This window comes from Orcinus orca, chromosome 1, assembly GCF_937001465.1.
Source record: "Orcinus orca chromosome 1, mOrcOrc1.1, whole genome shotgun sequence".
NCBI classification, from domain to species: domain Eukaryota; kingdom Metazoa; phylum Chordata; class Mammalia; order Artiodactyla; family Delphinidae; genus Orcinus; species Orcinus orca.
Genome location: NC_064559.1, coordinates 95,328,067 through 95,350,361, shown reverse-complemented (window position 1 = coordinate 95,350,361; position 22,295 = coordinate 95,328,067). Strand labels below are relative to the sequence as shown.

General features: G+C 41.5%; 2 protein-coding genes, 1 long non-coding RNA gene and 2 other non-coding genes across 26 annotated transcripts in view; 3 read left to right on the top strand and 2 right to left on the bottom strand.

The window, feature by feature from the left end:
• The window catches only part of LOC101283030 (low affinity immunoglobulin gamma Fc region receptor II), a 214,320-nt gene that overhangs the window by 34,024 nt on the left and 158,001 nt on the right, over window positions 1–22,295 (top strand). The window lies entirely within an intron of this gene.
• On the top strand, window positions 158–2,698 carry LOC125963979 (heat shock 70 kDa protein 6-like). The gene is given in 5 exon segments (XM_049707890.1): window positions 158–680; window positions 683–810; window positions 813–1,563; window positions 1,566–1,744; window positions 1,746–2,698. Coding segments are annotated over 5 exon segments (1,920 nt in total). The 5' UTR covers window positions 158–463; the 3' UTR covers window positions 2,391–2,698.
• On the bottom strand, window positions 4,088–6,817 carry LOC125964006 (uncharacterized). Its single transcript, XR_007476461.1, has 3 exons — window positions 6,525–6,817; window positions 5,811–6,082; window positions 4,088–4,253 (listed from the first exon to the last, which is right to left on the bottom strand). It is a non-coding gene; the product is annotated as an uncharacterized LOC125964006 (long non-coding RNA).
• Window positions 6,272–6,354, bottom strand: TRNAL-CAG (transfer RNA leucine (anticodon CAG)). The gene has a single exon. It is a non-coding gene; the product is annotated as a tRNA-Leu (tRNA).
• On the top strand, window positions 7,029–7,100 carry TRNAG-UCC (transfer RNA glycine (anticodon UCC)). Its single transcript has one exon. It is a non-coding gene; the product is annotated as a tRNA-Gly (tRNA).

The window sequence follows — 22,295 nt, the reverse complement described above, 5'->3', positions numbered from 1 at the left end:
AACCACCCAGAGGAAGAACTGTTTTCTTGAGAAGTTTTTGCTTTACCTGAATTCTGCCCCAACCGCTCGCCCTTAGAACAAGCCGGGAGAAGCTGGAACTTTCTCTGCAGCTCTGAGTCTGACGCAGCTGGGGGCCGCCCCTCCTTGCACGGCACCATCCGCCCGAACCTTCTCCCGGAGTCAGCCCGGCGCCTCCTGGGCTGTCAGCCGGAGCGGGGGACCGGGCGTCTCTGGGCTCGCCGCGAAGGCGCTGGAAGGTTCGCGTCGGCGTGGGCGTGGGTATGGCGGGCCTCCGGCAACCGGATAAAAAGCTCGTGGAAGCGGAACCGAGCAGATCCGAGCTGGGCAGGCAGGAGAGTCGCACCGCTGAGCGCACCTCCACGGCTGAGCCGCTCGAAGTTCCGCAGACTCCTGCATTTGAATCGGTATCACACTCATCCCAGAAGCGCGAGAAGCCACAGCCATGTCCGCTGCAAGGGAAGTGGCCATAGGCATCGACCTGGGCACCACATACTCATGCGTGGGCATGTTCCAGCAAGGCCGGGTGGAGATCCTCGCCGACGACCAGGGCAACCGCACCACCCCCAGCTACTTGACTTTCACCGACACCGAGCGTCGGGTGGGCGATGCGGCCAAGACCCAGGCGGATCTGAACCCACACAACACAGTGTTCCACGCCAAGTGATCGGGCGCAAGTTCGCAGACCCCACTGTGCAGTGGGACATGAAGCACTGGCCCTTCCAGGTGGTGAGCGAGGGCAGCAAGCCCAAGGTGCGCGTGTCCTACCGCGGGGAGGACAAGGCGTTCTACACCCCGAGGAGATCTCGTCCGTGGTGCGGAGCAAGATGGAGACAGCGGAGGCGTACCTGGGCCAGCCCCTGAGGCACGCTGTAATCACGGTGCCCTCCTACTTCAGCGACTCCCAGCGTCAGGCCACCAAGGACGCGGGTGCCATCGCGGGGCTCAACACGCTGAGGATCATCAACCAGCCCACGGCGGCTGTCACGGCCTATGGCCTGGACCGGCAGGGCGCCGGAGAGCGCAACGTGCTCATTTTCGACTTGGGTCGGGGCACCTTCCACGTGTCGGTCCTCACTATCGACGCCGGTGTGTTTGAGGTGAAGGCCACGGCTGGAGACACTCATCTGGCTGGAGAGGACTTCGACAACCGGCTGGTGAACCACTTCGTGGAGGAGTTCCGGCGGAAGCACGGGAAGGACTTGAGCAGGAACAAGCGGACCCTGCGCAGGCTCTGCACAGCCTCTGAGCGCGCCAAGCGCACCCTGCCCTCCAGCACCCAGGCCACTCTGGAGATCGATTCCCTGTTTGAGGGCGTAGACTTCTACACTTCCATCACTCGAGCCTGCTTTGAAGAACTGTGCTCGGACCTCTTCTGCAGCACCCTGGAGCCGCTGGGGAAGGCCCTAAGGGGTGCCAAACTGCACAAGGCCCAGATCCCTGACACTGTCCTAGTGGGTGGCTCCACCCGCATCCCCAAGGTACAAAAATTCCTGCAGCACTTCTTCAATGGCAGGGAGCTGAACAAGAGCCTCGACCCGTATGAGGCGTGGCTTATGGGGCTGCTGTGCAGGCAGCAGTGTTGATGGGGGACAAGTGTGAGAAGGTGCAGGATCTCCTGCTGCTGGATGTGGCTCCCCTGTTCCTGGGGCTGGAGACAGCTGGTGGGGTGATGACTACACTGATCCAGAGGAATGCCACCATCCCGACCAAGCAGACCCAGACTTTTCACTACCTATTCAGACAACCAGCCTGGGGTCCTGATCCAGGTGTATGAGGGCGAGAGGGCCATGACTAGGGACAACAACCGGCTGGGATGCTTTGAGCTCAGGGGCATCCCTCCTGCCCCACGTGGAGTCCCCCAGATCGAGGTGACTTCTGACATTGATGCCGGTGGCATCCTGAGTGTGACAGCCACTGACAGGAGCACAGGCAAAGCTAACAAGATCACCATCACCAATGACAAGGGCCGGCTGAGCAAGGAGGAAGTGGGGAAGATGGCTTGTGAGGCTGAACAGTACAAGGATGTTCAGGATGAGGATGAGGCCCAGAGGGACAGGGTGGCTGCCAAAAACTCTCTGGAGGCCTATGTGAAGAGCTCTTTGCAAGAGGAGAGACTTAGAGACAAGATTCCTGAAGAGGACGGGTGCAAAGTACAAGACAAGTGTCAGGAAGTCCTTGCTTGGCTGGAGCACAACCGGTTGGCAGAGAAAGAGGAATATGTGCATCAGAAGGGGGAGCTGGAGCATATCTGTCACCCCATCTTCTCCAGGCTCTACGGGGGGCCTGGTGTCCCTGGCGGTAGCAGTTGTGGATCTCAAGCCCGACAGGGAACCCCCAGTACTGGCCCTGTCATTGAGGAAGTCGATTAAATGGCCCCTCCTGGCAAGGCAGCTGTGACTGTAAGGGCTGGGCTTGTGGACTTTCTAGACTGTCTACTATGATCCTGCCTATCTTGAGGGGTGGGAGTGGAGGAGAACCTTGCCCCCAAACAGGGAGTTTTATTGGTCAGTATGTTTTATAACTGAGGTATTTGCCAGTTGACTTTTAAAAAATCTTCTTCTCCTACTTCAGACAAGCAGAAGTAATCATTATGAACATTTGTGTGGCATTTTATCTCTGCTTTTATCTACATTTAATGTATTTTGTTACTTGCATGTATGGATTTTGTTATGTGAAATAAAAGCTAAATAAACTTTTAATGTTTCTTCTTAGTTTTCATTCTATCCAATTAAGTAGATGAAGGGGCAGGGCTATCAGAAGCAGAAAATGTTGGGGTGGGTGCTGAAGGAGGGATGGGAAGAAAATTCATGAGGCTGTGTGCATGATTTCTATAAGGGAAAACAAGATAAGAGGAAGAGTCTGAGGAAGGCACATTGAGATAGTATTGAAATGAGGTCAGACAGGAGAGAATTGTGACACTGTGTTAAAAGAGGGAGGGAGGTGGAGCTGGAAAAGCAGAGAATGAAGAGAAACGTAAGCCCTAGCAAGACCCTAAAATAAAAATTCTGTATTAGGAGCCCAGTTTAGTTTGTCAGTCTGTGTGTCCTAACACACTACCAAAGAGTTTATATGCTAATTATCTGCCTCTAATAATGTGACCTTATTCATTGTTCATTAGAGAGCAGACCCCAAGTCTTGGACTCTGGGGAATATGTTAGACTGAGAGGGTAAGTCTAGTGGTGTAATTAAAGTTATTATTATCTTATCTATGTGAGAGAAATAGCATGGCCCCATCTGCTTTCTCCTGATGAGCCCTAGGATGATGATGATGATGACAATGGCAGTTGTGTAGCAAAATGGCTATATTGGAACAAGAAGGCTTAGGTTTTCAGTGCTGTTACTTTATCTACTCTGCAAGTTAAACTCTCTGAGCTTCAGTTTTCCCTTCTATATAATGGGGATGATGATGAAATAGTACCTCAGAATTGTTATAAGGGTACAATTAACTAAATATGTGAGGAGTGAAGAAGAATGTTAGGCATACAGTATATGAGCAACAAATATTAGCTATCACTAATTATTATTAATTGATTGTCACCTATGTACCAGGTACTTGATTATACAATGTAATCATCACAGCAACATCACCTTTTGAAAGTGAGGATCTGGAGGTTAAAAGACATTAAACGATTACTCAAGGGCCATAGCTATTAAGTCGGGGAAGGGGGGTGGTGGGGAGAGTTGGAATTAAGAGCCCTGTCCTACCTGATTCTAGAGCCCGTACATTGTCACCTCACAAACAGGCCGTAACTCCACTTATTACCAGATCTTCACCCAAATGTTGTGAAATTGTACATATTATTCCTTTAGAACACAGTTGGATGCTGAGCCCTGAGAGAAAAAGTATACTTTATTGTATATTTACATTATCCATTAAGTGAATGTGTGTTTTTTATAGCAAGTGACTAAACCTGGGAAATATCCTAAGGCTCAACTCTATTGCCAGTTAAATGACATATAAGAGAAGGATAAATTTGTGTAAGTTACTTCCCAATCAGCCCAATCCACACTGTACCTCTCTCATGTGCAAAGAGAGATTTATTTTTATCTCAGAAAAGAAGGCGGCCTTTGTTAGAGCAATGGTACGTTATATTTAGCTAAGGGTGATTTCTTGCAGGTGGAGAGGTTGCAGTAACAACCCATTTGTCCCCTGGTTGTCATTTCACATTTTTAACTGCTTTTTCCTGCGCCTGGCCTAAGTCCTATGCCAGCTGGCTTCCCGTTGAAGGAACCTGCAAAAAAGAGATGATGTCACATACACATTCCGTATTATACTTTCCCTTTCCTGAATTTCCTTCCAGCTTCCAATATTGACCATCCCAAACTGTTTGTAATTTCTCAAGCAGAATGATGGCACCTACAGGGTTTAGACAGTTTCCTAGCATTTCAACAATCTCTCTCTCTCGTTAAAAACACACACTGTATATAAGAAGGAGAATTTCATTGTGCTTAGTTGTCAAAACACTTCAGATCTTCTCATTTGGATGGTATCTATTTTTCTACAGAGGGATTTAAACGAACTAACCACTTCATCTACTGTTGATGCTTTAGATTCTTTGGGGATTGTTTCCTGTTAATAGGCATCTAAATGTCATTGTATTGTGTGTGTATATATATATATAGTCTTAGTTCGATTACTGTAATCACAGCTATGCGTGATTACAATAAAAATATTAGAACAAATTAAATATTTGTTCCCCAAAATATCAGAACAAATTAAATCAAAATATATGCCCATTATTAAAAAACCATATCTTGCTACAATCCTTCTTTTGAAAAACAAGCAGTCTTGGGAATTCCCTGGTAGTCCAGTTGTTGGGATTCTGCGCTTTCACTGCCATGGCTGGGGTTCAATCCTTGGTACGGGAACCAAGATCCCACAAGCCTCATGGGGTGGCCAAACAACAACAAGAACAAAAAAAACCCCAGCAGTTTCTTGCCCCACACCCAAGTGCTACTCCTAACAGGCAACCACTTTCAAGTTTTTTTTTTTAAGGCCTTTTTATTTTGCAATAATTTTAGACTGAGAGTTGTAAAGATACTACAGAAAGTCACTGTATATACTTCATCCAGCTTCCCCTAATGTTGAGGGGATTTCATATTTTTCCACTAATGTTCTTTTACTGTTTCAGAAGCCAATCCGGGTTAACTCGTTGCATTTTGTCATCATGTCTTCCCTACAATCTGCAACAGTTTCTTAATCTTCTGATGTTGTTCAAGACCTTCACATTTTGAAGAGTACTGGTTAGGTATGTTTGGTAGATTGTCCCTCAATTTGGGTTTGTCAGTTTTCTCATGATTACAGTGGGGTTTTGGGGAAGTATAGCACAGGGTGAAGTGCCCGTCTTATTGTATTATATCAGGAGGTATGTGATATCAATGTGACTTATAAATGTGGAGATCTTATAAAATGTAGATTCAGTAGGTCTGAGGTACAGCCTGAGATCTGTATTTCTAATAAGCTGCTAGGTCATCTCAATCCTCACAACAATTCTATCTCCATTTTACTACAAGCAAACTAAGGCTCAGAAAAGTCAAATACATTTCCCAAGGTCGCAGCCCAGTAAATAACAAAGAATGTAGTTTGTCTGGCGAGCTTTCATTAACCAACCTAAGGATCCTTCCATCCTCATGCTTATGGACCTCACACATTCAGCCTCTTCGGACTGACAGTTCTTCCCTCTTCCGGAAAGCACAAGATTTTTCTATAAATCAGCGCCTCCCAAATTAGAGAGTAGCTTGTTTGCGGTCTTCAAGAAAAAGTTCTTGAAACAACTCCATGAGTTTACCTTTGCTCTCTAATACTTTCCCCCGTTTGGTGTGTTGATTTCCTTTCCGGGTCTTTGAGGACCCAGCAAACGTGCTGAATTAGAATTGGTGGTGGGAGCTGGCCCGGCAAGATGCTGGGGAATCCGAGTCTCATCAAAGTTTGACACTGCAGTCTGAGCATGAAAAGACTCAGGTCAGTTACAACAAGTTTAGGGATCTGGGTTGAGGGCTTTTCCTTGTTCAGGGAAGTCTTGTATCTACATGCAGTAAATAGGCACTGAGAAACCGGAGTCTAAAGGAAAGAAAAAAATTTTTTGTAGTTAGGGATAGATCTAAATAGATTCAGTTTCATAGTCAAAGCGAAGCACAACCTTCATGTGTAGATAGGCAGCATAGAAAGGTGTTTATTAATCAATACTCCTTTCTCCACGAATTCAATCCTACTTCTATGTTGGAAAAAAAGTGAGTAAAACATACAGCTTGTCAGAAGTGGGATTCGAACCCACGCCTCCAGGGGAGACTGCGACCTGAACGCAGCGCCTTAGACCGCTCGGCCATCCTGACACGTGAGAAAAAAACGTTTCTATTCCCATGTAAGATTGTCAAACACCGCGGTAGCATGATGTTGAACTATATCATTGCTGTTTGCTGTTTATTTAAATAAACTTAGAATTCTCCCTGGACTTCTTCGCAAAACAGGAAAAATAAAACTGCCTCCGACTCCTATCTCTTACTTCTTCATAATCCTAAACTGTAAAGATCCATTTCCCCAGTGTCCCTTCGAGCGCTCCTCTCGCTCCTTCTCTCGGGGGACCGAGCCACACCAGGGTGGACCCGCTTGCTGGCCGGTCTCCCTCGAACCCTCCGCCCCAAATTGCCGTTACCGAACCCAACACCCGGTGGATCCAGTGCTGGGGCGCGCCAAGCGGCGGAGCTGGGAGCGCGGACGACAGAAGGCGGCGGGGGAGAAAATTCCCTGGGCCGAGCGAGGCATTGGCTTTCCCTCCGGGCTCCGCGTCTCCAGCCCTCCGGCTCCGGGCGCCCGGTGGTCTCTGCGTTCCCGGCCCCGCGTCGTTAGTTGGCGGGGCCGACTAAGAGGAGTAAGGACGGGTCCATCCTCACCGAGAAAAGGTTTTGTGTGCCTTGGGATCTCGGATATAAAGCAATACCAAAAGCCATTTGTGACATCAGGGCCAGTAGTATACTTATATATGTAATTGAGAGGTTAAAGCGTAACTGCGTTGGTGGTATAGTGGTGAGCATAGCTGCCTTCCAAGCAGTTGACCCGGGTTCGATTCCCGGCCAACGCAACTTAACTTATGTTTTCTCACCCTCAGCAAGTTCCTGAAAAGAGCGAGAAATAGGGCGTGCAATACATTTTTAAAGCTTGAGAGAAACTGGGAACTGAAACTAAGAACTGCAGCGAAACCTTCCTTTCTCCCCTGACCTCCTTATATACCCTGGGGGCCTCATTCTCTGCCCAGCAACATTTTGGAGGGATTAGATTCTAAAGGCTTTCTTTCCTCTCTTACCTTCCCTCCTAACTTCCCTCTTTTTTTTTTTTACATCTTTATTGGAGTATAATTGCTTCACAATGGTGTGTTAGTTTCTGCTTTATATCAAAGTGAGTCAGTTATACATATACATATATTCCCATATCTCTTGCCTCTTGAGTCTCCCTCCCTCCCACCCTCCCTATCCCACCCCTCCAGGCGGTCACAAAGCACCAAGCTGATCTCCCTGTGCTATGCGGCTGCTTCCCACTAGCTATCTATTTTACGTTTGGTAGTGTATATATGTCCATGCCTCTCTCTCGCTTTGTCACAGCTTTACCCTTCCCGCTCCCCATATCCTCAAGTCCATTCTCTAGTAGGTCTGTGTCTTTATTCCTGTCTTTCCCCTAGGTTCTTCATGACATTTTTTTTTCTTAAATTCCATATATATGTGTTAGCATACGGTATTTGTCTTTCTCTTTCTGATTTACTTCACTCTGTATGACAGACTCTAGGTCTATCCACCTCATTACAAATAGCTCAATTTCGTTTCTTTTTATGGCTGAGTAATATTCCATCGTATATATGTGCCACATCTTCTTTATCCATTCATCCGATGATGGACACTTAGGTTGTTTCCATCTCTGGGCTATTGTAAATAGAGCTGCAATGAACATTTTGGTACATGATTCTTTTTGAATTATGGTTTTCTCAGGGTATATGCCCAGTAGTGGGATTGCTGAGTCATACGGTAGTTCTATTTGTAGTTTTTTAAGGAACCTCCATACTGTTCTCCATAGTGGCTGTACCAATTCACATTCCCACCAGCAGTGCAAAGGTGTTCCTTTTCTCCACACCCTCTCCAGCATTTATTGTTTCTAGCCTTTTTGATGATGGCCATTCTGACCGGTGTGAGATGATATCTCATTGTAGTTTTGATTTGCGTTTCTCTAATGATTAATGATGTTGAGCATTCTTTCATGTGTTTGTTGGGGACTGCCATCCTTTTTAAACTGCCAACTTGTGAGAAATCTTTGTATCTTCTGGATTCTGTGATGTCTTGTCTGAAACTCAGCCTCGGAAAGGGGCCATGGATTTATATCTGCGAGACTCATACAGTAGCTACAAGCTCATGGGCACTTGAAACTGGTGGGTGCGTCTGAGGAACTGCATTTTTTTCCCCCCAAATCTCCCAATTCATCACACCCCCACCCCCACCCCCCCGCCGCTTTCCCCCCTTGGTGTCCATACATTTGTGCTCTACATCTGTGTCTCAATTTCTGTCCTGCAAACCGGTTCATCTGTACCATTTTTCTAGGTTCCACATATATGCGTTAATATACGATATTTGTTTTTCTCTTTCTGACTTACTTCACTCTGTATGACAATCTCTAGATCCATCCACGTCTCTACAAATGACCCAATTTCGTTCACTTTATGGCTGAGTAATATTCCATTCTATATATGTACCACATCTCCTTTATCCACTCGTCTGTTGATGGGCATTTAGGTTGCTTCCATGACCTGGCTATTGTAAATAGTGCTGCAATGAACATTGGGGTGCATGTGTCTTTTTGAATTATGGTTTTCTCTGGGTATATGCCCAGTAGTGGGATTGCTGGATCATATGGTAATTCTAGTTTTAGTTTTTTAAGGAACCTCCATACTGTTCTCCATAGTGGCTGTATCAATTTACATTCCCACCAACAGTGCAGGAGGGTTCCCTTTTCTCCACACCCTCTCCAGCATTTGTTGCTTGTAGATTTTCTGATGATGCCCATTCTAACTGGTGTGAGGTGATACCTCATTGTAGCTTTGATTTGCATTTCTCTAATAATTAGTGATGTTGAGCAGCTTTTCATGTGCTTCTTGGCCATCTGTATATCTTCTTTGGAGAAATGTCTATTTAGGTCTTCTGCTCATTTTTGGATTGGGTTGTTTGTTTCTTTAATATTGAGCTGCATGAGCTGTTTATATATTTTGGAGATTAGTCCTTTGTCCATTGATTCGTTTGCAAATATTTTCTCCCATTTTGAGGGTTGTCTTTTCGTATTGTTTATGGTTTCCTTTGCTGTGCAAAAGCTTTTAGGTTTCATTAGGCTCCATTTGTTTATTTTTATTTCCATTACTCTAGGAGGTGAATCAAAAAAGATCTTGCTGTGATTTATGTCAAAGAGTGTTCTTCCTATGTCTTCCTCTAAGAGTTTTATAGTGTCCAGTCTTATATTTCGGTCTCTAATCCATTTTGAGTTTATGTTTTTGTATGGTGTTAGGGAGTGCTCTAATTTCATTCTTTTACATGTAGCTGTCCAGTTTTCCCAGCATCACTTATTGAAGAGACTGTCTTTTCTCCATTGCATATCCTTGCCTCCTTTGTCATATATTAGTTGACCACAGGTGCGTGGGTTTATCTCTGGGCTTTCTATCTTGTTCCATTGATCTATGTTTCTTTTTTTGTGACAGTACCATATTGTCTTGATTACTGTAGCTTTGTAGTATAGTCTGAAGTCAGGGAGTCTGATTCCTCCAGCTCTGTTTTTTTCCCTCAAGATGCTTTGGCTATTCGGGGTCTTCTGTGTCTCCATACAAATTTTAAGATTTTTTGTTCTAGTTCTGTAAAAAATGCCATTGGTAATTTGATAGGGATTGCATTGACTCTGTAGATTGCTTTGGGTAGTATAGCCATTTTCACAATATTGATTCTTCTAATCCAAGAATGTGGTATATCTCTCCATCTGTTGGTATCATCTTTAATTTCTTTCATCAGTGTCTTATAGTTTTCTGCATACAGATCTTTTGTCTAGGTAGGTTTATTCCCAGGTATTTTATTCTTTTTGTTGCAATGGTAAATGGGAGTATTTTCTTAATTTCACTTTCAGATTTTTCATCATTAGTGTATAGGAATGCCAGAGATTTCTGTGCATTAATTTTGTATCCTGCAGCTTTACCAAATTCATTGACTAGCTCTGGTAGTTTTCTGGTGGCATCTTTCGGATTCTCTATGTATAGTATCATGTCATCTGCAAACGGTGACAGTTTTGCTTCTTCTTTTCCAATTTGTATTCCTTTTATTTCTTTTTCTTCTCTGATTGCCATGGCTAGGACTTTCAAAACTATGTTGAATAATAGTGGTAAGAGTGGACATCCTTGTCTTATTCCTGGTCTTAGAGGAAATGATTTCAGTTTTTCACCATTGAGAATGATGTTTGCTGTGGGTTTGTCATATATGGCCTTTATTTTGTTGAAGAGAGTTCCCCCTATGCCTACTTTCTGCAGGGTTTTTATAAATGGGTGTTGAATTTTGTCGAAAGCTTTCTCTGCATCAATTGAGATGATCATATGGTTTTCTCCTTCAGTTTGTTAATATGGTGTATCACATTGATTGATTTGTGTATATTGAAGAATCCTTGAATCCCTGGGATAAATCACACTTGATCATGGTGTATGATCCTTTTAATGTGTTGTTGGATTCTGTTTGCTAGTATTTTGTTGAGGATTTTTGCATCTATATTCATCAGTGATATTGGTCTGTAATTTTCTTTTTTTGTAGTATCTTTGTCTGGTTTTGGTATCAGGGTGATGGTGGCCTCATAGAATGAGTTTGGGAGTGTTCCTTCCTCTGCAATTTTTTGGAAGAGTTTGAGAAGGATGGGTGTTAGCTCTTCTCTAAATGTTTGATAGAATTCACCTGTGAAGCCATCTGAGCCTGCACTTTTGTTTGTTGGAAGATTTTTAATCACAGTTTCAATTTCATTACTTGTGATTGGTCTGTTCATACTTTCTATTTCTTCCTGGTTCAGTCTTGGGAGGTTATACCTTTCTATGAATTTGTCCATTTCTTCTAGGTTGTCCATTTTATTGGCATAGAGCTGCATGTAGTAGTCTCTTAGGATGCTTTGTATTTCTGCAGTGTCTGTTGTAACTTCTGCTTTTTCACTTCTAATTTTATTGATTTGAGTCCTCTCCCTCTTTTTCTTGATGAGTCTGGCTAATGGTTTATCAATTTTGTTTATCTTCTCAAAGAACCAGCTTTTAGTTTTATTGATCTTTGCTATTGTTTTCTTTGTTTCTATTCCATTTATTTTTGCTCTGATCTTTATGATTTCTTTCCTTCTGCTAACTTTGGGTTTTGCTTGTTCTTCTTTCCCTAGTTCCTTTAGGTGTAACGTTAGATTGTTTATTTGAGAGTTTTCTTGTTTCTTGCGGTAGGCTTGTATAGCTATAACTTCCCTCTTAGAACTGCTTTTGCTGCATCCCATAGGTTTTGGATCGTCATGTTTTCATTGTCATTTGTCTCTAGGTATGTTTTGATTTCCTCAGTGATTGCTTGGTTATTTAGTAATGTACTGTTTAGACTCCATGTGTTTGGGTTTTTCCCTTTTTTTCCCTGTAATTGATTTCTAATCTCATAGCATTGTGGTCAGAAAAGATGCTTGATATGATTTCAGTTTTCTTAAATTTACTGAGCCTTTATTTGTGACCCCAGATGTGATCTATCCTGGAGAATGTTCCCATACACACTTGAGAAAAAGTGTAATCTGCTGTTTTTGGATGGAATGTCCTATAAATATCAACTAAATCTATCTGGTCTATTGTGTCATTTAAAGCTTGTGTTTCCTTGTTAATTTTCTGTTTGGATGATCTGTCCATTGGCATAAGTGAGGTGTTAAAGTCCCCCACTATTATTGTGTCACAGTCGATTTCCTCTTTTATAGCTGTTAGCAGTTGCCTTATGTATTGAGGTGCTCCTATGTTGGGTGCATATATATTTATAATTGTTATATCTTCTTCTTGGATTGATCCCTTGATCATTATGTAGTGTCCTTCCTAGTCTCTTGTAACATTCTTTATTTTAAAGTCTATTTTATCTGATATGAGTGTTGCTACTCCAGCTTTCTTCTGATTTCCATTTGCATGGAATATCTTTTTCCATCCCCTCACTTTCAGTCTTTATGTGTCCCTAGGTCTGAACTGAGTGTCTTGTAGACAGCATATATATGGATCTTGTTTTTGTATCCATTCAGCAAGCCTGTGTCTTTTGGCTGGAGCGTTTAATTCATTCACGTTTAAGGTAATTATCGATATGTATGTTCCTATGACCATTTTCTTAATCATTTCGGGTTTGCTTTTGTAGGTTCTTTTCTTCTCTTGTGTTTCCCACTTAGAGAAGTTCCTTTAACATTTGTTGTAGAGCTGGTTTGGTGGTGCTGAATTCTCTTAGCTTTGCTTGTCTGTAAAGCTTTTGATTTCTCCATTGAATCTGAATGTGTAGGTTTTTCCCTTTCATCACTTTAAGTATATCATGCCACTCCCTTCTGACTTGTAGAGTTTCTGCTGAGAAATCAGCTCTTAACCTTATGGGAGTTCCCTTGTATGTTATTTGTCATTTTTCCCTTGCTGCATTCAATAATTTTTCTTTGTCTTTAATTTTTGCCAGTTTGATTACGATGTGTCTCGGTGTGTTTCTCCTTGGGTTTATCCTGTATGGGACTCTCTGTGCTTCCTGGACTTGGGTGGCTATTTCCTTTCCCATGTTAAGGAAGTTTTTGACTATAATCTCTTCAAATATTTTCTCGGGTCCTTTCTCTCTCTCTTCTCCTTCTGGGACCCCTATAATGTGAACATTGGTGTGTCTATGTTGTCCCAGAGGTCTCTTAGGCTGTCTTCATTTCTTTACATTCTTTTTTCTTTGTTCTGTACCGTGGCAGTGAATTCCACCATTCTGTCTTCCAGGTCACTTATCCGTTCTTCTGCCTCAGTTATTCTGCTATTGATTCCTTCAATGTATTTTTCATTTCAATTATTGTATTGTTCATCTCTGTTTGCTTGTTCTTTAATTTCTAGGCCTTTGTTAAACATTTCTTGATCTTTGCTTCCATTCTTTTTCCGAGGTCCTGGATCATCTTCACTATCATTACTCTGAATTCTTTTTCTGAAAGATTGCCTATCTCCTCTTCATTTAGTTCTTTTTCTGGGGTTTTATCTTGTTCCTTCATGTGGTACCTAGCCTTCTGCTTTTTAATTTTGTCTATCTTTCTGTGAATGTGGTTTTCGTTCCACAGGCTGCAGGATTGTAGTTCTTCTTGCTTCTGCTGTCTGCCCTCTGGTGGATGAGGCTATCTAAGAGGCTTGTGCAAGTTTCCTGATGGGAGGGACTGGTAGTGGGTAGAGCTGGCTGTTGTGGAATTGCATTTTTAAGCCTATTTAATTGAAATTAATTAATTGTAATTAATTAATTAATTGAAACAAATCGACGTAAAAATGTAAACAGATACTCAATCCAGCTATTGCAGAACGTTTAAGTACCTTAGGAACAGCTTTCGTATGTAAATCCACTTTTTCAACTGTAAGTGTCATGAAATCTAAATATTAATCAAGTTTTTCCAATGAAAATTTAACATCTATGTAGAAATGTGCTGTCTGTAAGTGTAAAATACTTACCGGTTTGAAAACTAAGAACAACAACAAAATCTAATTAATATTTGTGTATTAGTTACATGTTGAAATAATATTTCATAATATTGGGTTAAGTCAGATATATATTTAAAATTATCACCTGTTTCTTCTTACTTTTTACTGTGGCTATTAGAAATTTTAAACTACCTGTGGATCTCCCATTATGTTTCAGTTGCGACCTGACAGTCTAGATACAGTAAAATAACAACTTGGCCAGCAACCAACCGTCTTTCAAGGAATGAATTGCTATGGCAGTTTAGAAGTAACTTCCTAAGCAATGATTTAAAACCCTCTCCTGTTGTTTTCCTCGTCGGCATACTGGTGAGTGGCCTGGCCTGGCCTGGCTTGTCAGGTAGGAGGTTGGCGTTCGATTCCCAGATGGGGAGATAGAAGAACTTTTTGTTCTCTCTCATTGCCGAGACAAAAACTAATCTTAAACAACTTTGGGTTCTCTCCAAGAGAACGTCTCTTGCATGTGAATTTCCTGGATGGTGGGCAAGAGTACTAGTAGGTATGGTTGTTTTGACCCTGGTTCTGCGTTAAATGCATTGGATCATTAATCCTGCAATCACGTTTCCACCTGATCTGCTGTTGAATGGGCCTGCCACTGAGTGTATCTTTTCCCATCCCCATTATTTCCTGCTGCCCTCTGGAAGAGCAACCCAGGATTCAGGCTCTGCCTTAAGCCCTGTATTCCAGATTCCACCTTTCCTTATCTTCTCCTTCTCCTTGTTATAGACGATTCTCTAGGCGCTCCTTCTTTCTTCCTCCTGTGAATATTGCTATTCAGTAGGGGACAGCCTAAATTCTCAAGCCCACACTCTTTCTACTGCCATACCACATGAAAGTATGCAACTTTATGAAACAACCTCCCCTACAAGGGGTGATGAGGAATAAACGAAGATTTTATGTCTAAACCAGATACAGAGAAATGAGACACTGACAATCAGAAGACCTGTTTTTTTTTTGTTTGCTTGTTTGTTTATCATTAACGAATGGTTTGCTTTTTTGCAAGTCATTTAACTTCTCTGGGCTGCGGTTTCTTCATCTGTAAAATGGAGGAGCCAAAGTACAGTTGTTTTTTTTGCGGTACGCGGGCCTCTCACTGTTGTGGCCTCTCCCGTTGGGGAGCACAGGCTCCGGACGCGCAGGCTCAGAGACCATGGCTCACGGGCCCAGCCGCTCCGCGGCATGTGGGATCTTCCCGGACCGGGGCACGAACCCGTGTTCCCTGCATCGGCAGGTGGACTCTCAACCACTGCGCCACCAGGGAAGCCCCGAAGTACAGCTTTTGAGACGCTTTGCAGCCCTAGAGTCCTTCGAAGTAGTGCCTTGCACTAGCACCTGGTACATACTATATGCTAATTTTTAAAAAAGATAATATTTTTTCCTGAATATAAGGGTAATATATAGTCCTTATAGAAAATATGGAGAATAAGCAAATCACGAAGAAATAAAAGGCACTCATATTTTCATCATCCAGGAAATCCTTATTAATATTTTGCTGTATGTTTATCTCTGGCATTTTTAAAATGCAAGGTTGGAATCATACGGTACATACTGTTTTTATAAGCTACTTGAATGTTTACTTAAACATGTGAATATTTCTATATTTATTAAATATTAGTCTAAAACATTACTTTAATGACTTCATTGTGTTATACTATATGGCTGCACCGTAATTTTTTTAATCTCCTATTTTTGAACATTTATGTCATTTCCAGTGTTTTGTCCTCCTCTGGTGGGGCAGTTCTTGAAATCTCTGCTCAGTAGTCTTTTAGCCTTCCAGCTACTATTTTCACCCTGGCCTCCCTCAAATCAGTACATATCAGGTTCAAGGGTGAGTCAAATATATGACAGGTGATTCATTTGTGGATTTGCTTTTCCCTAATGATGCTCCCTCCTTTCTGAAATTTACTCCTTTAATTTCTAGCCAATTTGGCAGCTCTAAACTCTACCCTGATGCATGAGCTATAAGACTGGTTTTCAGCATGAGTTTATATGCCTGAGGGTTTGACTGGTGAGTGCCCTCAGAGTGAAGATATTCCACATTGTGGTTACTTCTTCCAAGGCTTGAATCCTCTTTATTTTCTATCTAATTTAATTGCTCTTCAGTGCCTTCAAACTGATTGTTTTTTAAATATTTTGTCCAGAATTTATCACTGTTATCTGTGGAATGGTTAGTCCTATGAAAACTATTCTTCCATTATGGAAACTGGAATCGCTTTTAAATTTTATTCATAATGTTTGAAGTTCAGAAGTTTCTAATTTCATGTAGTCAAATATTTTTCCTAATAGTTTCTTTCTTAACTTTTTATATACATAGAAAAGTCTTTCCCACCCCGATATCAGATCAGTTTTTAACCTTTATTCTCTCATAGTAATTTTGTTCGTTTTTACTTTTTGGCATTATCTCTTTAATTCTTTTTGAAATTATTTTGAGATATAACATAAGGTAAGTCCATACCTCTACCCATCTCTCCACCTGATGGTTCTCTGTTCAATTTATCCGATAGCCCACCCCCCAATCACTGATTTGAAATCAGTGATTTGACATCGTTGATGTGTACTAACCCATCCATCCTCCTCAAACAAAGCAAAACAAAAACTCTGGGACATCCTTGACTCCAGCCCCAGCTTGGATCCATGAAACAGTGGTGAAACTAGAAGATATCGAGCTTCCTTTTGGATATTGTAGCTGATTGTGAGTCAAAGGCTTACACTCTTTTACTCTGCTGTCCTTTGTGTCATTTCCTGCACATGATTTTTGATATTCAGCTATGTGAGTGATGTCCCGCTCTGATTTCCAAAACAGTTTGACAGCAGACCCACCTTGGATCATGAGATGTTAATCACGAATCCAGGAGGTTGCAAGCTTTCTCTTAGATATTGAGGATGATTGGGATGACACAAACTTTTCTCTATTACACTGATTGGATCTTTTCCACAGGAATTTGGGAGGAGGAGTCCAACACAAGGACTTGGAGCCCTTTCCCCACCCCCCACAGGTTGTCATTTACGAACAAAAACATGCACAGACCCTTGCCACAGCTTATCACACCATAACCACATCCGTAGCCCACTACTACCTAGTTCTTTAGAGCTTTCGATCCCCTCAAACCCTAAAAGTCCCATACTGAGGGTGGAGCTGGGAAGTCTGTTTGCTTTTATTTTAATTTGGCGTTGATCTTATTTTATTTTTGCTTTTTCAGTTTACTCACTGCAGTGGATATGTGGATTGATTTGTTCAACACCTATTCCAATGGCATTCTGGCATTGTTGTAGTGGCCTGTGCTGTAGTGGCTGGAAAGCCGAACTATATTTTCTAGGTTCCTCTGCAACTGGGGTTCCAGATATGATTTACTTTCACCAAACAGATATACTTTAGTGAGATTTTGATTTGGAGCGGAGTTACATGGGAGAGAGGCAGGAATATAATTTTGCTGATATAAATAGTGGCTAATACTGCTTTGTTATAGAACTAGAGATTGTGAAAGCTTTTAAATTTATTTTGCAGCAGGTTTTACTGTATAGTGTGGTAGTCCAATATACAGAGTAGTTTTGGGGGAGTTATTCCTGGAAGTCGGCCTGGAGTCTGTTTTTTCAGTTTTCCCAATGCCTCATTAATTATCTGTACCCCTCAATAAATACTTTGTATTTAAACAAGCTAGAGTAGATTATCTTGTTTGCAATTAAGAACTCTATGTGCTCATCTTTGAATGAGAGTAATCTAAGTAATCTATCTAGATCTGGTGTTTGTCCATAAATATGGGGATAAAGTCTTTTTGCTTCTCTCTCATTGTCCACTTAAATGCTATTATTTTCCTCCAGATCATTTTTTTTGCGGTACGCGGGCCTCTCACAGTTGCGGAGCACAGGCTCTGGACACGCAGCTCACGGGCCCAGCCGCTTCACGGCATGTGGGATCTTCCCAGACCGGGGCACGAACCCGTGTCCGCTGCATTAGCAGGCGGACTCTCAACCACTGCGCCACCAGGGAAGCCCCTTCCTCCCAGATCTTAAGCAGAAAGGCTAGTTTGCATTAACAAAGATTAAATTTTAACAGAACAATTCACACAAAACAGCACATTATAAATATAAAATGTAGAAAATAATAAAATGAGCACCTCTGTATTTCAATACCCTGCTCAAGAAAGAAACAGAACAGAAGAAGCCTTCTATGTTTCTCTCTTTGATGCATTTCTCTCCTTCCCAATAAGGAGTCTTATTTTGGATTTTATATTTATTATTCCTTTGGCTTTTATAAATTTCACTACATGTGTATGTGTTATCAAATAATATATTATTTGTATTTTCACACTTTTAAAGTTTATACAACTGGTAGCAGGTGGTATGTATTCTTTTGCAACTAGCATTTTTTCCACTAAATATTACTTTTATGGCATTCATTTATGTTGAAACACCGAGCTAGGAATGGTATTCTGAAGATTTAAAACAGTTACAAGAATATACATTTCAGGGACTTCCCTGGTAGTCCAGTGGTAAAGAGTCTGCCTTCCAATGCAGGGGACATGGGTTCGATCCCTGGTCAGGGAACTAAGATCCCACATGCCGCGGGGCAAATAAGCCCACGTGCCACAACTACTGAGCTTGCATGCCTCAACTAGAGAGCCTGCGTGCTGCAAACTACAGAGCCCATCCACCCTGAAACCCATGTGCCACAACTACAGAGCCCACACACCCTGGAGCCCTCATGCCACAACTAAAGAAGAGAAAACCTGCAGGCCACAACTAGAGAGAAGCCCGTGCGCCACAACGAAGAGCCTGTGTGCCACAACTAAGACCCAATGCAGCCAAAAATAAATAAAATAAAAAAATAATAAATAAATATTAAAAAAAAAAAAAAGAATATACGTTTCAAATATTCTCTATTATTCTTTAATTATATATATAGATAAGTGTGTTTGTGTATCTTATAAAACTAATTTCCGGGTAATGTAAGGGCAAACACTATGTTAAATCTTTTTACTCATCTCCAAATTAGCTGATTTTAATAATTGTTGGTTTCGTTTTATACAGCTGTCACTAGATAAATGATGCCGCTACCTGAGCCCTGGTTTAACATAGGAGAAATCCATCAAATTCCTCCAATCCCTTTCCAATAAATTGATAGTCATTAGGTAACTTGTCTCAATAAGCAGAAAACTTTTTCCTAAAATTAGGAAAGGATGGGTGTTGATACTGAATCCCTTGTCATCTTCTGTGGAACTAACAGCAATTTTATTAACATTTTTTTTCTAGCCTTTAAAATATTGTCTAAGGTTTTATATATCTGTTATCTGTATTATACAAAAATCATTTATTGGAATGACATGTATAATTAGGTTGACCTCAGCCATTCAGGCTGGGTGAGGCAACATAATGTGGTGGTTAAACACATGGGCTCTGTGGTACTTCCTGTGTTTGAATCTTGGCTCTCTGTCTCAGTTTCCTCATCTGTAAAAGGGGATAATGATGATAATTACAATTCCCAAATGAGTTAATAAATGTTTAGAATGGTGCTTGGCAATGCACAAGCATTAATTATTCATTTTATTACTAAAACAAATTTTAATGCCCATGGTGGGAGGATGTTTGGGATTAAAAAACAAAAACAAAAACAAAACCTCGTCACAGGAAAGGAAGGTGAAATAAAACATGGATGGAAAAAGAGAACAAGTGCACCTCAGTCATCCCTTAGCCCCCGATTTTTCTTATGCTCCAGTGCCAGAGTGCCAGCAGAGGCCACAACACCTGGCTGATACCTTCATTGTGACCTATTACTGCCTGCCTGCTCTCTCTGTTATTCCCTGACTCTCTTGGTGCCAAGATTGCGTGGAGGCTGCAGTTCCCACAAGTGGCCACAAACAAGGGTGACTACAGAGGTGTACTGAGTAGTGGTGGGTAGCCACTGTCTTGGGGGGCCAAACACTGGGCACTTATTAACTGTACCATGGTTCAGGTAGCCCTGTCCTGGGAGACGTACAGGGACAGGGACCTATATCCAGGACCTGCAGTAGGCTGGCTTAAATTAGACCTGCAGGTTGGGAGGCATTGAGTGGCCTCCTTGGAAGTGACTGCCTACAGTCACTTAGAGTTGGCTAGCAGTGGTATGGGGTGGGTTTCTGGGGTGTCTAGGGAGAGCCAAAGCAGAACCCAGAGGATGATTCTTTCTGAGGGGTTAACTGGTATGGCACTGACCACTCAGAAGAGTTACTAGCTATATATTTCCCTCATTGTAACAGGACTAATTGCATTTCAGAAGTTTTCTGTTGTTTTTTTTCTAACAGATTTAACAGAAAATACTGTTTAACACATATGCTAAACATTGATGGTTAGTACAGTATTCCTTTTCCCAAGTGCACATGTAAAACCTTGAGCATTCGATAATTCTGGTATGTTATATTTTTATTACTTCTCTAAGTATTTTTCAATTTTCATTCAATTTCTCTTTGATCCTTGAGTTATTTAAAAACAGGGGTTTTTAAAATTTCCAAATACGTGAGGTTTTCAAGAGTTATTTTTTGTACAGTAATTGCTTTCTGAGTTAAACTTCATTCTGTTCAAAGATACATATGTAGTAGTGCCAATTCCATGAGTACGTTAAAACTTGTTTTATGGACTCATACGAAGTCAATTTCCATAAATATTCCAGGTACATTTGAGAAGAAAGTATAACCAATAATTATTGGTTGCAGAGTTCTCTCTCTCTATATATATCTATTAAATCAAGCTTGTTAACTGTGTTTATATGCTTTTATTTCCCTTCTGCTTGACCTATCAAATGCTGAGAGAAGTATGTTGAATTCTCCCACTGTGGTGATGGATTTGTCAATTTTCCTCTTGGTATAATAATTCTTGCTTTTATATTTTAATGCTATTTTAATAGATACATATGTGTTTAGAATTATTATATGTTCATCGTGAGTTTAATCTTTTATTAGCATATGGTGACCATCTTCATCCCTAGTAAGGCATTATTTCTTAAACTTTATTTTGTCTGATATTATTGATATATAGCTATATACCGACTACCAACTTTCTTTTCGTTAGAATATTCCTGACATATCTTTAGCAATTCTTTTACATTCAGTCTTTCTGTTTATGTTTTAATGTCATTCTTCTAAACAAAATAAAATGTATTTTAAAAATCCACTTTTGTCTTTAACTGGCAAGTTTTCTCCAGTTATATTTATTGTGATTACTGATATAGTTTGGATTTATTTACCACCCCATTTTGTACTTTCTTTTTGCCTCAGTTTTTCTTTGACTCTTTTCTCCCCCTTCTTTTGGATTGCTGTAATGTGTACATGCAAAGTGAAGCATAGGAAATATATGTATATTTAGAATAAACTTGAAAGTTATTTTTAGTTTTTGCAGCCAATCCAATAAAGGAGATGAAGATGAGAGTAGTGACTCCCAAACTTGGACTTCACAGAGGAGTAAAAATTTCCCCCAAATGCTGGTGACCAATATAGGGTTGCTAACTTTTTATTTTGCCAAGTTAGGAAATTGATAAAACAATCGCAGCCACATCAACTATCATCTATCCTCATCATAATTTTATAAAAGAAAGGACATTTAAAAACAAAAATTTAAAGTGTGAAAAAGCAATGCCAGCTTAGAGGTCATTTAGCAAACTTATCTGAGATACACACACACACACACACACACACACACACACACATATATTTATGCACATACATCTCTATATTTGTGTGTATTCTCATTTCACTGGAAATCATTGAAAACTTTGACCTGCACCTAAACTGGAACCCACTAATTAAGAGGATGGTGGTGCAGAAGGAAGAAGGTGGTTCTATGTGGAGGGTTCAGAGGCGCCCTGGGGCTTGGGCAACAGAGAAAATGGCTGCTTACGTGTGCTTGGGTGCGGCCAGGAACCGGTGTGGTAGCTGGGTTGGGTATGCCTGGGGTGGAGGTGATGTGATTGACGAAGCCCGTGGCTGTTAAGAAGAGAACAAAGAGAGGAACTTCTCTCTAAGCTGTAGAGAATAGGAGAAACTTATTAGGCCCAGCACTGACCAGGATCCCTAGGTTGATTATGTTGGAAAAAGGGCCTCGGGCAGTTGGATGTGGATTATGTCAGAGTGAAAGTCCTTAAATTACAGGCATTTATAAATCCTGTGTCCTGTCTGGGTGCCTAATATGCTAGTAGAAACCTTTCAAAACAGCTGGGGTTGAAGATTAATTTTGTTATGTTACGCTTCCTTACTTAGATATAACATTCTGCCGGACTTGATGGGACATGTGATGCAGTATTTTAAAATTTCACAATCATAAGCTTATTATAAGTTAACACTCGCGCACGTACACATGAATGCATCAATTGTCTAGATTAGCAAAAAAGTATATTGATATACTTCTCAGAGCTAAAACCAAGTGAACTCGTGAACCCACAGAGAGCATTCATTTTGGGTTCCCCAAAGACCCTTCGTCCATTCGTTCTCGGCTGCTCTCGTTTTCTTAGCATCTTCCGGGTAGAAAGTGAGTTCTGTCCCAGATCTTAGCAGATGCTAGCGCAGGTCCTAGGGGAAA